At 42.7% G+C, this 15,227-nt stretch overlaps 2 protein-coding genes across 3 annotated transcripts; one reads left to right on the top strand and one right to left on the bottom strand.

Moving 5' to 3' along the window:
- Window positions 1-2,326: 2,326 nt before the first annotated feature.
- clrn2 (clarin 2) lies at window positions 2,327-4,190 on the bottom strand. The gene is made up of 3 exons (XM_071916229.2): window positions 3,938-4,190; window positions 3,033-3,212; window positions 2,327-2,595 (listed from the first exon to the last, which is right to left on the bottom strand). The coding sequence occupies exons 1-3, from the start codon at window positions 4,188-4,190 to the stop codon at window positions 2,327-2,329; spliced, it is 702 nt and encodes a 233-aa protein (XP_071772330.1).
- A 1,645-nt stretch (window positions 4,191-5,835) lies between these two features.
- On the top strand, window positions 5,836-14,653 carry tapt1b (transmembrane anterior posterior transformation 1b). 2 transcript variants are annotated; one of them, XM_071916231.2, is made up of 14 exons: window positions 5,836-6,013; window positions 7,156-7,286; window positions 7,396-7,514; window positions 8,365-8,527; window positions 8,636-8,771; window positions 8,896-8,993; window positions 9,078-9,147; window positions 9,333-9,413; window positions 9,667-9,776; window positions 10,893-10,952; window positions 11,439-11,507; window positions 11,612-11,688; window positions 11,861-12,033; window positions 12,271-14,653. In XM_071916231.2, the coding sequence occupies exons 1-14, from the start codon at window positions 5,836-5,838 to the stop codon at window positions 12,522-12,524; spliced, it is 1,719 nt and encodes a 572-aa protein (XP_071772332.2). In that variant the 3' UTR covers window positions 12,525-14,653. The 2 variants fall into 2 exon arrangements, with proteins under 2 accessions (XP_071772332.2, XP_078138802.1); XM_078282676.1 differs by lacking the exon at window positions 11,439-11,507.
- Window positions 14,654-15,227: the final 574 nt, after the last annotated feature.

Here is a 15,227-nt window from a genome sequence, read left to right as displayed (position 1 = left end):
ACTACTCTTCACATAGAAAAAGCATATGAATTCTGTCAATTAAGATCGATTTCTAAGGCAAAACCAGAATAGATCTCTCTTCACTTTTTTCATAATTATGAATCATCCACATCTGTCACATTATTGAAGTATTAATTTGGCTCTGATACTTACATTAGATTATTTGTAACATTGGCAAGACAGAATCCCTACCAGCTTCAGGGGCGCTGTTCTGTCCCTGACCCTGACCTCTGACCTCGCTGTGGAGTGGGACAAGCAACAGAGATCAATCAAGTTTCACACATCATTATTAGGATGTATTATTATTATTATTATGACCTATTATGACCAACCTTTCAATATCTGAATCTTTTTCTTTAGGACTATCTGTCTTTATGAATGCCCTCCTCACTGACATCTCAGAAGTTCATATTTGACTATCAGGAAGTCCTCACTTGGGTTGAGAGGCAGTTTTCACAAGTTTTCTCTTTGTGAAAACACATTAATGAAGGGAGAGGTAGGAATATGGAGAGAATATAATAGAGAAAAGAAAGAGCTTTGGGCCCTTGGAAGATCATGCATCCAACACAACACATAGTAAAAGAAACATAAATAATTGTTTAATCAATGTCTTACATGTAAATATTTGTTTGTCACCAGCTTGTTAATATCTGGCTTTAGCTGCCTTCTTTAACAGGATGTATCTTAAAATAAAACAAGGAACAAAAAAAGAGGAAACAGCTTTCAGGTCCTTGGAAAGCCATGCAGTCAACTCAACACATAAGAGTGTAACCATTCATTAACTAATGCATATTACAAAAGCCCTTTAACAATGGCCCATCAAATTATTTTCAAGGAGCGTTTTTTTAAACATGCTCAAAATAATTATTTTGATTACACTGCAACTAAGTGCTTCAGACATGAGCAACGTTTCATAAGCAATTTTCTAAAGTAAAATGTAACAAAAATCAAAGCATCTCTACTTGAGTGAAATGATTAGCACTCTTTCCATTTATGGAAAATCATCGATTGATTAAGCCCACAAATCACAGAGAAATAAAAGCTTATGCTAGCATAGTTGCTATCAAACCAGCAGAGTGGACTACTACAATTAAAATGCTATTCCAAGGGATCAAAGATAATTATGAAAAAGACTGACTTCAAATCCTTCAAAAAGGGACTTGACTGACACTCTTGACCTAAGACTTTACTCTGAGTACCATGCAGTGACTTAAAAACAAGTCTGTTAACATTTCATACATAAAATGAAAAAAAATAATCATCTACTGTATTTACATTGCATGAAACACATACTGTATGTTGCAACTATAGACAGAATATATACAGCACAAGATGAAACGTCCAATGCTCCAAAGAGGAGTTTGGGATACAGGACTCATTGCACTCACTTAGGGCCTATGTACATTTAGGCAGATTCAATTTAATCACTTAACTCCTCTGGAGCCGCAAATACCAAGAAACAGACCGATACAGACAGCCAAAACACCTGTGATGTGTGTGTGGTCACAGCCTCTTTTACCCCAGTTAGTATTCATGCGATTTTAGGTGAGAGTCACCTGAACGCCACTCGTCTGATCCTTGCAACAGTCCATCTCTGTCGGAATGAAAAGCACAGCACTGTCCTTCAAGAGTGAACGCTGAACTCCTTTCTGCACCTGGTGTGTCACCCTGATCCCTCTGGCCATGTGCATTATGTCTGCTGTCTGAAATAAGTGTCATTTCAGAGGGATGTGTAAAGAAAGAAAGAGCTAATTACATGGTGTCTCCAACATATTAGTGTGTTGCTCTAAAAACCCCAATGTCCGTAGGCTGCTGCAACAGCAGAATTGTCAGTGTTAATTTAACTCTTACAGTGTAAAAACCAACACTATGCCAGTGTTTCCACATCACTCAAAGTTAATTTAACACTTTTAGATAGTTTCAGGAACCCACTCCAGAGCCATATCAGCTCTATGAGTGAACAAACAACACTCCAATCAACACTTTTCAAATACAAAAAAAATGTCAGTGAAAAACAACATTTATTAACAATTTGGTCTGATCTTGAAAATCAGTCATGATGCCAAATTGTGGCTGTAATCAGATCAGCCTAAAAGTCAAGTACACAGCAAAGTGTACTTGATTTGTTTGTCCATTCATAGAGCTGATATGGCTCTGGAGCTAATGTTAAAAACTATCAAAAGTGTTAAATTAACTCTGATGGGTGTGGACTTATAGAAACACTATTTTTGATTTTGCTGTGCTATCGCTCAGTCATTAGTTCTTGTCTGCGATCATGGGCCGACTTTTGACATTTTCAGTGATAACGCGCTCTTTGATTGGAGGTTCAGTAGAGCAAGTCCAGAGCGGAGATGGTGGGCTCTTCGGGTTTCTTGCTCTGTGGTTTGGGCAGCTTGATCCGGCTCATAGCAACCACTCCGCAGACGGCGACGTGCGTCACGACACTGGCCACGCCCAGCCAGAAGGACCAATCCAGGCTGTCGTCCAGGACGGAGAGGCGGAAGAGGTTCTCCCGGTAGTTGGCAACCCGCTCTGTCAGACTGTGGTGCCTCATGGCTGCCAGGAAACACAGCACACCCAGGGCGCCGAACAGACCTGGGGACAGAGGGATGGAGAGGGAGAAACACAAGTTGGGGAGGGGAAAATATAAACAGTGTTGGGAGGGAAAAGGGGAGGGGAAAGTTAAAGGACAGGGAAGGAAGATAACTAGTATATTCAGGTAAAAGAGAGAGATGCAGCAAGAAAGAAGAGGACGGTGTTGGAGATGAACAAAATGAAGGGAAAGAAGAAATATTGAGCATGGAAATTAAAATAGGTGAGAATAGGTGAAGAGAAAGGACGGAGTGCTGAATAAGAGGGAGGAAAGTTCAAGTGAGAGAGTGAAGTTACAAAGGAGATGGGAACACAAAAGGGGAAAGTAAAAGAAGGGAGGAAACACAAGGAGGGAGAGAAATTAGGAGGGTGATAGGGGGCAAGAAAGGCAGTCATTCATGCAGTTGTGTGTGTGTGTGTGTGTGTGTTCCCTCACATACCAGCGATGAAGTTCCACAGGTAGAGTCCCTTGTGCCCCTTGATGCTCTGGTACGGGACTTTGCGGGCGTTGTAAATGCAGAAAGACAGACTGACCAAGGCAAAGCCCATCGCGGCCAGCAGGAAGAGAATCACCATCATGTGAAGCCCGCTGTTCAGCGTCCGCACGAGCTTAGGGAAGACTAGACAGCCGGACAGAAAGAAACACACAGACACACACGTCAGCTCTGTCAGTTGGGTCCTATGGGTCAAGACAGTAGAGAGAGAGAGAGAGAGAGATAGGGAGAGAGAGAGATAGGGAGAGAGAGAGAGAGAGAGAGAGAGAGAGAGAGAGACACACACACACACACACACACACACACTCAAACACACAATCAGTGGCCACCAGTTTAAGACTGTGGTTGTACTGGGCAGCTCCCATGCTTTACTGTGTGAATTTCCCTGGTTAAGTAAATATTAAAAACACATACACAACCTATCTGTCAATTAGTAGAGAGCATGAGATAGAGTATGGCACTCACCATACCTTAGTTTAAATGTGTCCAGATTTTGATATTGTAGGTTTTTATAGGTTTTTTTGGGGGGGGGAGATTAGGCTATAGAATAAGCAAAAATTGCAAGAAATTATGGAAGCCATCTCTAAAAAAAATCACATCAGAGGAGCATTCAGGATTAATGTTCCCTTTAGCAATGTGTGTTTGTGTAAGATCTAATTACACTGATCAGATAATGTCTTGCCAATCATCAGCAGGCTAATTGCTCCACTTGTCCCCAGAAATAGATAGGCCCAACGTCACATTTTGGAAATGTTGGTTCCAAATGATAGTCAGGAACTTTGCCATACTTTGGGGTTCAGTGTATTGTCGCCCCTGAGTAGTGATGAACAGAGAGAGACATGTTGTCTTACTGTAGATTTTGGAGCGCCTGTTCCCGAGCCCACACTTCTTGGTCTTCCCTCCCTGGAACAGTCCGTAGTAAATGCTCCCGATGAACTGGTCGAGCTCCGGAGTGGACGCGTTCACGATGTCGACCCCGGTTTTACACAGGATCCGTCCGGTGACCCACCGCTCCGTCGAGAGGGCCACGAATAAGAGCGTCACGGAGCCAATACAGAGCACCGAGGCCACCGAGAATGTTATCCGTTTCCACAAGCTAGGCATCTTACCGCCACCGGGCGTACAAGCCCATGGTGCCCAGAGGGAGGTAACACGACGCCGGGCGAGGACCGCGGAGCGCGCTCTGGAACGGCATTGCGCGCAATCACCATGAGTTTATTTTAAGGTTTGAGCTACAAAAACATGATAAAAAAAAAAACGTTGTTTCTCAGGCTGAGATGCTGGCGTGTGTTGACAGGAAGATATACAGAGCAGGAGAAACCGAATCTACGACGGTCAAACAGATCCCTTACCGAGAGAAACTCTATCCCTGCCCTGTGCGCTTGGGTTCTCAGGCAGTTGCTCCCTCCTCCCTCTCCCCCCTTCTCTTCCTGGTCTTTAATCAAGGGATGCAATAACCTTTACAACCTGGCCTTTGCAACTGGAAATTTATAGTCTAATATTGGTGATCACACAGGCGGCTGCAGTCATATTGAGCAGTAATTGTGTCAGAATGACTGATGCGTCCATTTTAGCAGAGATCCTAAAGGTCAGGTCAGAGCATTAACTACCATATATGTAGACTCACTGAATGAATTAAACAATGTCCAGTGCTAAATCCCATAGTTCAACCTGTCTACAAAATATGGCCTTATTTTTTTCAGCGTCATTCGTTTTGGTCTATGTCATGCCTTACATTACGGATATATTGATTTTGTTGGGATATCAAAGTAAATTGTATTCAACTGAAATAGAAATGTAAGGCCTTGCCAAGACAAATATGGACTGATGTTCAAGCTGCTGGCTGGTAGGCCTACAGTCTGCTGTAGCATCACCTGCTGCATTTCCCTTCTTGGCTTTGCTCATTATCATATTAACTCTTTTCTGTCCCTTGGCCTTATCCAGGCTTGGACCCAGATCACCTGAGAAATGGGGAGTAGGTTTACAGATACAGGGGAGACTGTTTAAAAGCTTTAAAACATGTGGGTATGATGTATTAAATGCAACGATTTGACTTATAACTAGGATAGGCCATCCCACAAGCTTCTCTGACCTGAATTTGTCCTGCGATACAAAGTGGGCTGAAGGCTGTGACAGAAACAGACTGAATTCACACGCTTTCAGTAATTTAAATTTTGCCCCTTCACCTTCCATGTCTGTCTTTCACTTAGGCCTACCTCTTTTCTTCTCTCCCCTTTCACCTGAAATTCTGTCTTTTCATACTGCATTTACATTTACATTTAGGCATTTAGTGATGCTTTTATCCAGATTACAACAGTCATAGAAGATAAGATAAGATAAGATAAGATAAGATAAGATAAGATAAGATAGCACTTTATTGATCCCCTTGGGGAAATTCAGGTGCCACAGCAGCAATTGACGGACAATACCAAAGAAGTAAAGTAAGTCAAGTACAGGTAATAAAGAAATAAAGAAGAAATAAAGGAAATAGCTACTAACATAGAATAAAGCTTCAACTCTTAGATCATCCAACATTTCAAACAAGATCACTTAGGCCTACTGCAAACTTTAGTTACACAGACATAATGTAGCCATGTTCTGCAAAACAATCAAGTATCTGAAAAGTAGTCACTATTGCCAAACTAGACTTCTTGGTGACATCTGCTGGTGATTCAGTGAAACTGCAGGACGTGGTGACGTCAGCGAATGACGTACCTGTCTGTCTCCCAGCTGAGACAGTTTGGCGAAGATGGCGGACCCGCTATCTGCTGGTCTAGGAGAGGAGAAAGAGACGGAGAAAGAGGACAAGGATAGGGAGGGAAAGGCTGCCAAAATCGAAAAGAACAAGGAGAAGGACGGAGCTACGGAGACGTTGGGGTTCAACGATAAAAATGGCGGCAGTAAGGGCAAGAAACGCAGCCTCTCAGGTGAGAGCTAGCCTCCTGGTCCGACTACCACAGATTTCCAGTTTGCTAACGTTAGCTGCAGTAGCCAGCGTTTGTTTTCATTTGTTAGCAAACCAGCTAAGCTTGCTGCACTGTATGTGTGGTTAAGTTTGTCAATAACGCTACTACGCAATTGAGTCAATTGATTAAGTGCAACGTTAAACGCTGCACCCAAGTCTGGATTGATGATGTACCTCAAGCTAACCTCAGCTTCTGTTACTAATTACACATTGCACTGAATTACTGTAACATTAGCTAGCTAACGTCAGCTGATTTCCTTCATGTGCATGCAAATTTAAACTGATAGCAGGCTGCCGGACTGGTTTGATTAGCTAACGGGTAGATAGTACTACTGAATTTAATCACGCAAATGTCGCAACGAGCCTGCAGGATCGTTAAGTGAGCTGCAAAGCAAAACGTGCAGCTCTTTTGCATTGGCGGCTTGAGTTAGAGCGTCTGTGAAGCAAGTGTTGCTGAGTGCGTATATTATCTATTATCTGAACGGGTTGATTTAACTTATCGACCAATGACTCTCCTTGGCTTACACAGGCGATGCACAAGCAGTTAGCCACCGCTAAGCAAGTCATCAAAACTTTGAAGGGTGGTAGATGGTTATTTTTATCACCAAGGTGTGTGTTTATGAGTGTGTGTGTGTGAGAGAAAGTTCATTTGGAGGTGAAGTTGATCTTTTACCCCCTGTCTGTAGTTGTAGTTGAGTTGGTGTCCTAAAGCCTAAGAGGAATGAAAGGTGATTCAGTCCAAAAACACTTCTCTCTTGCACGTACTTGTGCTCTTGGAGTTAACCATGCAATCTTATTTTATACTAGACTGGTTGTAGTTTCTGACAATGTAACAGTCTCTCTTGAGTCTGATTATCAGCGTCTCCTTTAACTGCCCATGCTGTTATCTCGTACTTCTGTAATGTAATATTGCGACAGCAGGGCTTGTCCCCAGGCTACCTGTCCCTCTTACACCATATGTACATACTGTACGTGTGAGTGGGTGTGAGAGAGAGAGAGAGGGGATCATGAGAGAAATGATTGGCTTCAGTAAAATGCTGTAAGATCCAATAGACCTATGTGTATCTTTTCAATGCTTTTTTCTCTTTCCATTTTTGGCAATAGACCTGTCTCTGGTCAGGTTTATAACCGCTGAGCTGACCAGAGGCTACTTCCTGGAACACAATGAAGCCAAATACACAGAACGCCGAGAGAGGGTCTACACCTGCCTCCGCATCCCCAAAGAGCTGGAGAAGGTAAACACACAAACAATTCATGTTGAGAAGTTTTAAAAATGGTAGAATATGTAAATTTACTCTCTCTCTCTCTGTCTCTGTCCCTCTGTCACTCTCTGTCTCTCTCTAGTTGATGACATTTGGCTTCTTCCTGTGTCTGGATGCCTTTCTCTATGTATTCACCCTGCTGCCCCTCAGGGTGCTACTGGCTCTCTTACGACTCCTCACGTTGCCATGCTGTGGCCTCGGGTAAGGCACATGTGTACACGTGCATAAAGACAGACATATATGGCAAGGTGGGGAGAGGCAGGAAAAAAATCTCTGTCTCATACCCCACTCATAGACAGCAGACAGCATGCAAATAAGCACTTACGTAAGGTAGTTCGCTTTTTTTTTTAATGAATCTTTTTGAGTGAATTTTAACAAAGCAACAATTTTATGCTTTTACTGGCTTGTTAATGTGTTTAAAATTTCAGACATTGAAATGTTTCAGACAGAAACATTTCAGAGTGTTACTGCTGAATAATAACGAAATATGAAAAATTTGTAATTTACTCATGCAATTTTACCAGTCTTTCCTAATGGCTGCTTGTAATTCAAAGTGACTTATCCTTCGTATTTGGCTATTTTAGTTTAAGCAGGGACAGCCAGTGTGACAGCATGCCTAGCTACTGACAGATTGTTATTTTCTGATACATGTAAATTTACACCGTGTCTGCTGAACCTCTATAGTATGAGTGATATAGGAGAGTATGCTCAAGTGCATGCCTCTCTCTCTGGATGTATATGTACACGTGAACATACTGACATGTACATACAGATTTGGCCAAAGGCTACACATGGAAACATCCACACTTATAAACACGAAAACGCCCAGTGTAATATTGTCCTCATCCTCCAGAGGACAGCACAGCTCTCTCTAACATTGGTCCGACAAAGCAGATTAGCACTAATGGGACAGCTTTACTCACATTCACCGTATAACCTGCAGTCTGTTGCTCTGTCTTACTGCCTCTGCTTTTGGCTTTCCTCTGCTGGAATTTCCTCTGTGTTTCATGTTTGTGTGTCTGTGTGTGTGTGTGTGTGTGTTTGCATTTAGTGGCTCCCGTCTGCTCCAGCCAGCCCAGGTGTGTGATGTGCTGAAGGGTTTCATCATGGTGCTGTGTTACTCCATGATGAGCTATGTGGATTACTCCATGATGTACCACCTCATCAGGGGGCAGTCTGTCATCAAGCTCTACATCATCTACAACATGTTAGAGGTAGACCCAAACACCTCCGAAAGTTTACAATTCTGATGGTGCCGAACAGTCAGGCACCCTCTCAGTCACTCCTTGTTTCCTCTCTTCCTTCCCTTGTTGTCTTGTCAGGTGGCGGACCGCCTGTTCTCGTCCTTTGGTCAGGACATCCTGGACGCTCTGTACTGGACAGCCACAGAGCCCAAGGAGAAGAAGAGAGCACACATAGGCGTTATTCCTCACTTCTTCATGGCTGTGCTCTATGTCTGTATCCTCACTCAGAAGGACATGTGTGTGTGTGTGTGTGTTTTGTTTGCTTCTGTATGTGAGTTGACTAGAAAGGGATAGGTCAAAAAAGAGCATATTTTTTTCCTGAGCATGACATATCCTAGTTCTCCATGCCATCCTCATCATGGTTCAGGCCACCACTCTCAACGTAGCCTTCAACTCCCACAACAAGTCCCTGCTCACCATCATGATGTCGAACAACGTGAGTAATGCACACGGACACGTAAACACAATTAAAATGCATGCAGCATGTACACACTCATGATGGTGTTTCTTGTCTCTGCAGTTTGTGGAGATCAAAGGAAGTGTGTTTAAGAAGTTTGAAAAGAACAACCTTTTTCAGATGTCAAACAGTGGTGAGTGGTGCAAGAAATCTAAAACTGCAGCCAAATATGTGCCACAAAGTCAGCGCTCTTTGGACATTTTGTACCTTGGCATTTGAACTTGTTGATTTGGCAGAAGGTAAATTTATGGAATCGAGCTCTGCCGCAGTGGGTACAAAGTAGGTTAATCCAGGATTGATTTGTTTTGTTTTCCATAGACATAAAAGAGAGGTTCACCAACTACATCCTCCTGCTCATCGTCTGTCTGAGAAACATGGAGCAGTTCTCGTGGAACCCAGGTAACGACCTCATTGCAGTAGAAAGAATTAAACACCACTGAAATCTGTGCAGCTAGTGTAGCTACATCACAGGTGGATGTGCACATCACACCACTCTTCACAGCGCCGTCCACAGGCCTTGTAGCAATGTAGCAAGGCAGCCATGATGCCGTTTCACTGGCTCACTCACTTCTGACTGTGGCTTTAAAGTATGGATTTACTATAATGATTACTGATGATGTCACTGATCAGGTTTTGATGTTTTTGTTCACAGACCACCTGTGGGTGCTGTTTCCTGATGTAGTCATGGTGATAGCCTCTGAGGTTGCCGTGGATGTTGTCAAGCACGCCTTCATCACCAAGTTCAATGACATCAGTGCTGATGTGAGTCTTTTTGCATGCTTTCACGGGTGTGCGTGTGTATGTGTGTGTGGTGAATTGAGTGTCTTAACACGTTTACGCAACTAGGGAAATGCTCTCGTTTGTTGTCTTTGAGGACAAACCACCTCAAGTAGCGGATTTGAATTGGGTTCCTCCTTTTGACCATTTTAACCTACTCCACTTACATTAAGCTACATTAAGCTTTTCTCTGTTTTATCAATTTCTCTCTCTCTCTCTCTCTCTCTCTCTCCCTCCTGGTCTATTCTCTCTCTCTGAGGCGGTGGCAGGCTGATACATATCTTGCTGACAGGCTGCTAAAATTTGGGAATATTTGAATTTAGGATTATAAATTTCTCTTAGCTTGTCATATTTTGGACATGAGAACAGAAACTGTATTTCTCTCTCTCTCTCTCTCTCTCCCTCTCTCTCTCTCCTTGTCTCTGTCTGTCTCTCTCTCACACTCACACACACTCACATTCTCTCACACTCAACACACGTGAGGTACACATGCAGTAGTAGAAGGTAACTGTCAGTCAGTTGAGCCCATTTGCTCTTTGTCCATCCTGACCTCCTTGTTAGCGTCCCGCCTCCTTCCCTTTCTTGTTCTCTTCCTCTTTGATTTCCTTCAGGGAGTGGTAACCATGGTTATGTAACGGAAACCAACCCCGCAGGCAGATTAACCCCTTTATCTCCAGACTGTCAAGCTTAATTACACAAACCTCACTCACACTTCACTCACACCTGTGGATCCGTGTGAGCCCACACACCCCCACACACACACACACACATACACACACACACAAACGCTGTTTTTGCTTTTTATCTTTTTACTATGACTCAATTCGCTTTTCTTCACTCTTCCCACTTACATCCTTACATTCACCTGCAAGGGCAACTAATAGACCAATAAACCAGTACACTAGGTTTCCGCAAGTAAACAGGTTGATAAACCCCATGCATGATTTTTTTTTTTTTTTTTTTTTTTTTTTTTTACAACCCAGATACGCTCTCCTCGTTCCTCATTCTAAGTCAGTGCCTGCATGCACAGTTGTTTGATATTTTGATGTAACTTTGGCTGACCAGTATTGTGTCACTCTATGCCTTCTCCACATTTCCCAGGTATATGGGGAGTACCGAGCCAGCCTCGCCTTTGACCTAGTCAGCAGTCGACAGAAAAATGTGAGTGAAATAAACTCAAACATTTGCTATTTTTACACCCAAACTTTTGAAATATCACAAAAAATACAATCTGAATTGAGTGTGTTTCCATCAGCTGGGTTGAACCGAATAGGCTTCCTGAACATACAGAGTAGCTATGTCAGAAAACAAATCCATGAGAAAAATGGAAAAGTAAGAAAGATTGGAGTCTTTATACTATAATCATTATTTAGTCAACAATTGCATTTCTGTTGGTGATTATTACATTATGTCTTTACCAACAAAGAAGTTTTCTGATAAAGAAAAAAAGCAAGATAAAGACAGCATTTGCAATATTGAAGAAATTTTTATCACAGTTTTCCAGTTCCATTGAGCTTTTTAATTTGATACATCATAATTTGCCATAATTTGTTACAGATTGATTAATCACTGGTGGGGGAAGTGGACTAATGCTGGTTGTTGATGCTGGTTGTGGTGATGTTTACCTCTGTCCCTGTGTCTGTGTAGGCTTATACAGACTACAGTGACTCGGTGTCCAGGAGAATGGGCTTCATCCCTCTTCCTCTAGCTCTACTGGTCAGTCACTCTTTTTATGCGGATACCCACTGCTATTGATATTGTATATATTCTAGAAAATATACATATTTATCTGATGGTGTGTTTGTTTTTTGTTTTCTCAGTTAATCAGAGTAGTGACCAGCTCGGTGAAGATCCAGGGTTCACTCTCCTTTATGTGTGTGCTGCTGTTTTACTTAGGGTAAATGTCAAGTTTGCTCATGTTTTTCTAAATATTGCACTACTGGAATACACATCCACAGTTTGGGTGTCATTCGTTTTGTGTCTCCCATTTTTTCACTTTTCACTTTCAAAATCTGTATTATATTTACATATGTGTGTGTGTCTGTTTGTGTGTGTGTGTGTGTGAGCAGGATGATCACTCTAAAGGTGTTGAACAGTATCGTTCTGCTGGGGACGTCTTGTGTGTTCGTCAAAGAGGCAAACATGGAAGAAAAGCTCTTCAACCCTCCACCCTCCATCGCCTCCAGCCGTGTAAACTCCAGAGCGCACCGGACCAAACACATTCACACGTCACCACTGCAAGGTAGCTCTCTCTCTCTCTCTCTCTCTTTCTCTCGCTCTCTCTCTCTCTCTCTCTCTCTCTCTCTCTCTCTTTCTCTCTTTCTATCTCTCTCTCTCTCTCTCTCTCTGTCTCTCTCTCTCTCTCTCTCTCTCTCTCTCTCTCTCTCTCTCACACTCAAATGTGACATACCTAAATTGTACATTGCTTTATGGTTCTTTATACTGCTTATAGTAAATGCGGCTGCTCTCTCTCAAACAGAACCAGTAACGGACAAAGGAGGAATATCATCGCCATCGGTCAACCCTCAGCCCACCCACGTGGCGGAGAGCTCCGCCCCCACCCTGCCCACGAGCAACTCGGACACGTTCCTGACCACGCCCGATGAGGAGGATGACGACAAAATTATCAACGCTGACACGGGACTGGAAGGGGACGGGCTTAAACACAGAACGCCCAAGAAAGACTTGCTGGAGATCGACCGCTTCACCATCTGTGGCAACCGCATAGACTGATGCCAGAGGAACAACCAGTCAGTGTCCTGGGAACACAGCAAGGTTCAGGGATCAGACGCGGGTCATAGACTCAGACGAGACTTATTCTGGTGCAACCGACCCCTGGAGTATTTATTGATATTTATTACTGACTAAACCACCCAAGGCATATAGCTGTTATAACAAGTATCACAAGGCCACGCCAGACTTTGTCAGCTGGAACGCCTGCCCCGACTACAAGCCCAATCCCTATCTTATCAACCAGGTAGACTGCGAGAATGGGTCATGGTCGTCATGGCAACCTTCAGACAATTGCGGGCTGATGATGTAGGGTGGGGAAAAAAATGGCCTGCACAGCTGGAGAAGAGTAAATAGAGAAACAAAAATACATTTGTGAAGTTGTTCAAACTTGTCACCATGTGATTGTAGGAACGTTTGCAGCTGGACTGTGCGAGTATGCGTTCAAAAGCACAATCATGTGTACAGGGGCGGGGCTGAGCACTGAGGAGTGCAAATTGTTTTTGAAAGAACAAAAAAGTTCTAAATTTTTAAGGTTTTTCAAAAGTCTGAAAAATTCTAATATTTGAAATGATGTTTTTATGAAGAATCTCAGTGCTTTTTTCTATAATTGATCGTGTTCAACCGCAGGACTAAGTTTCACAAACGCATCGACACATTCTTGCAAAGTCAAGTCGTTCTGCAGACACACACCAACACACACATTTAAACAGTCTTGTTTGAAAGAGTTACTACGGTGAGCCGAGATGTTTGTAGCTGAAGTCACATTAATGCGAACGTGACAAAAGTAACGCTCAGTAAATCCTTGCATGAGTGCATTTCCTTCACTCACCATCTTTGGCTCACGTGGCTTCGTCACAACGCTGACTTTGCCTTTTGAATATAGTTAAAAGTTTGGAGGTTTTAGTATCATGCCATTAGTGTTGATATTGTTACTTTGAAGCACTGCGATAACACAGTGCCTGTTTCTGATGGCACTAGTATTTATTTTGAAGTGGATTCCATGCCAGATAGATTTGGAGGATATTTCATCTTGAAGTGATGTTTTTAGATAAGCTTCTTACCAATATGCTTCATGTATACCCTCCTCCTTCAAGCATGTAGCCTACAGATAATCATGATGACAACATAGACACACAGCTTATTTTTCATGAGGATGGAAACTGTGGTCTAGAGAATTGTTTTAGTGTATCACACCACTGTCAGCTTGACCTCATTTTAGATTCACGGTGCATGACATTGGCATACCAGCATCACCTTACCATGTGTCCTAATTCTTTACCATTCTCTCTGAAGCAACTTTGTTTATTTGCAGAGTGATAATGCAGGAAAGATTAAATCAAAAATCTGTGCAGGTGAAATGAAACCCCCGAGGGCACTGACAAGCTACAACTGCAGTGAGTAACTGCATCTATATGACAACAGAAACAACATGGAGGAAAGTAGAACACTAAGATACATATAGTGACAAAGAAATACAAATAACATATCCCTAATGAGTGTGCACTGTGACCGCATGAAAGCAGTAAACAAACACTGCAGTTTTCAAAGCATAGCCTGGAATTGACTTTTTTTAGATTTGCAAGGGAGCTAGAAAATCTTACGTCTGAAGGATCATATTTGCCCCGTAAATAGAAGTTGCTGGCATTGTCCATAGCTGTTGACTGCTGGCTTTGATTATTGGACGAGGCTCTTTCCACATACACATGCACCCGTCAGTCTTAGCCGCTGTAAAGTCAGGAGGTGCCGTTTAACCAATTAAATGTATCGTACAACTCTGTAGCTGTTAAAGCTGCCTGCCATCCCCGGTCTGTAGTGCCAGGGAAGGCTTTTCATAGCCAGAAGCTATAGTCAATAGAGTGAAATAAATAACTGCATGTTTGGGAACGAAGGGTTAAGACTCTGGATGTAACGTGAAAGAAGTGTGTGTGTGTGTGTGTGTGAGAGAGAGAGAGAGCGCGACAGAGAGAGAATTTTCAGTGCATGGATGGATCTCGCCACTTAAGACATATGTGTGAAGCAGATATTTCATTTTGTTTTTTCATCTCAGTATGAATCCTGTTTTTCATGTACAACCCATCTGTGTAAGGCATCTTGTACAGGGAAGAAGGAGAATAAAACAAGATTTTGTTTTGTAACTTCTCTGGTCATGTGATTTGAATGTCAAACTTAGCGTGTGTGTGTGTGTGTGTGTGTGCGCGCCAGTGAACCCACAAGTACAGTGATGAGTGTTGCAGTGAAAGGAGTCGCTACAGACGAGTATTTTGTTCACAGGGCGAACACTGCGGTCCACTGTTCCCCCTGAATGGGCATTTGGAGGGTGTCTGTCATCACACACATTCACACGCAGGGCCTGTTTTCTGAAGGTCCAGCTCTCCGTTAAAAGATTTGGAAACATGATTCATGTTTTCTTGATGATGCAGACATAATTCACATTTACATAGAGCCAATGTAGTGTCATTTAAACTAAAGTGACTGTGAGCCTGTTGAGGTGATCAGAGATGAAGTGAAAGAGGATGAAAGAGAGCATTGACACATAAAAGACTGCAATGGCATTTTCCCGGACTTACGCAACTGATCCAGGCTAATGTTATGAATTGAATATGATTTGATTTTTTTATTTTATTTATATGTAACCGGGCCTCCTGTGCTTTGCCCTACATTTCACTTTGCCCAAATTTCAGTAGCCTAGCCCATCTGATCACC

The sequence above is a fragment of the Centroberyx gerrardi genome, chromosome 3 (genome assembly GCF_048128805.1).
Source record: "Centroberyx gerrardi isolate f3 chromosome 3, fCenGer3.hap1.cur.20231027, whole genome shotgun sequence".
In the NCBI taxonomy this organism is placed as follows: Eukaryota; Metazoa; Chordata; class Actinopteri; order Beryciformes; family Berycidae; genus Centroberyx; species Centroberyx gerrardi.
Note: the sequence above shows the minus strand (reverse complement) of the source record. Positions and strands in the feature narration are given on the sequence as shown.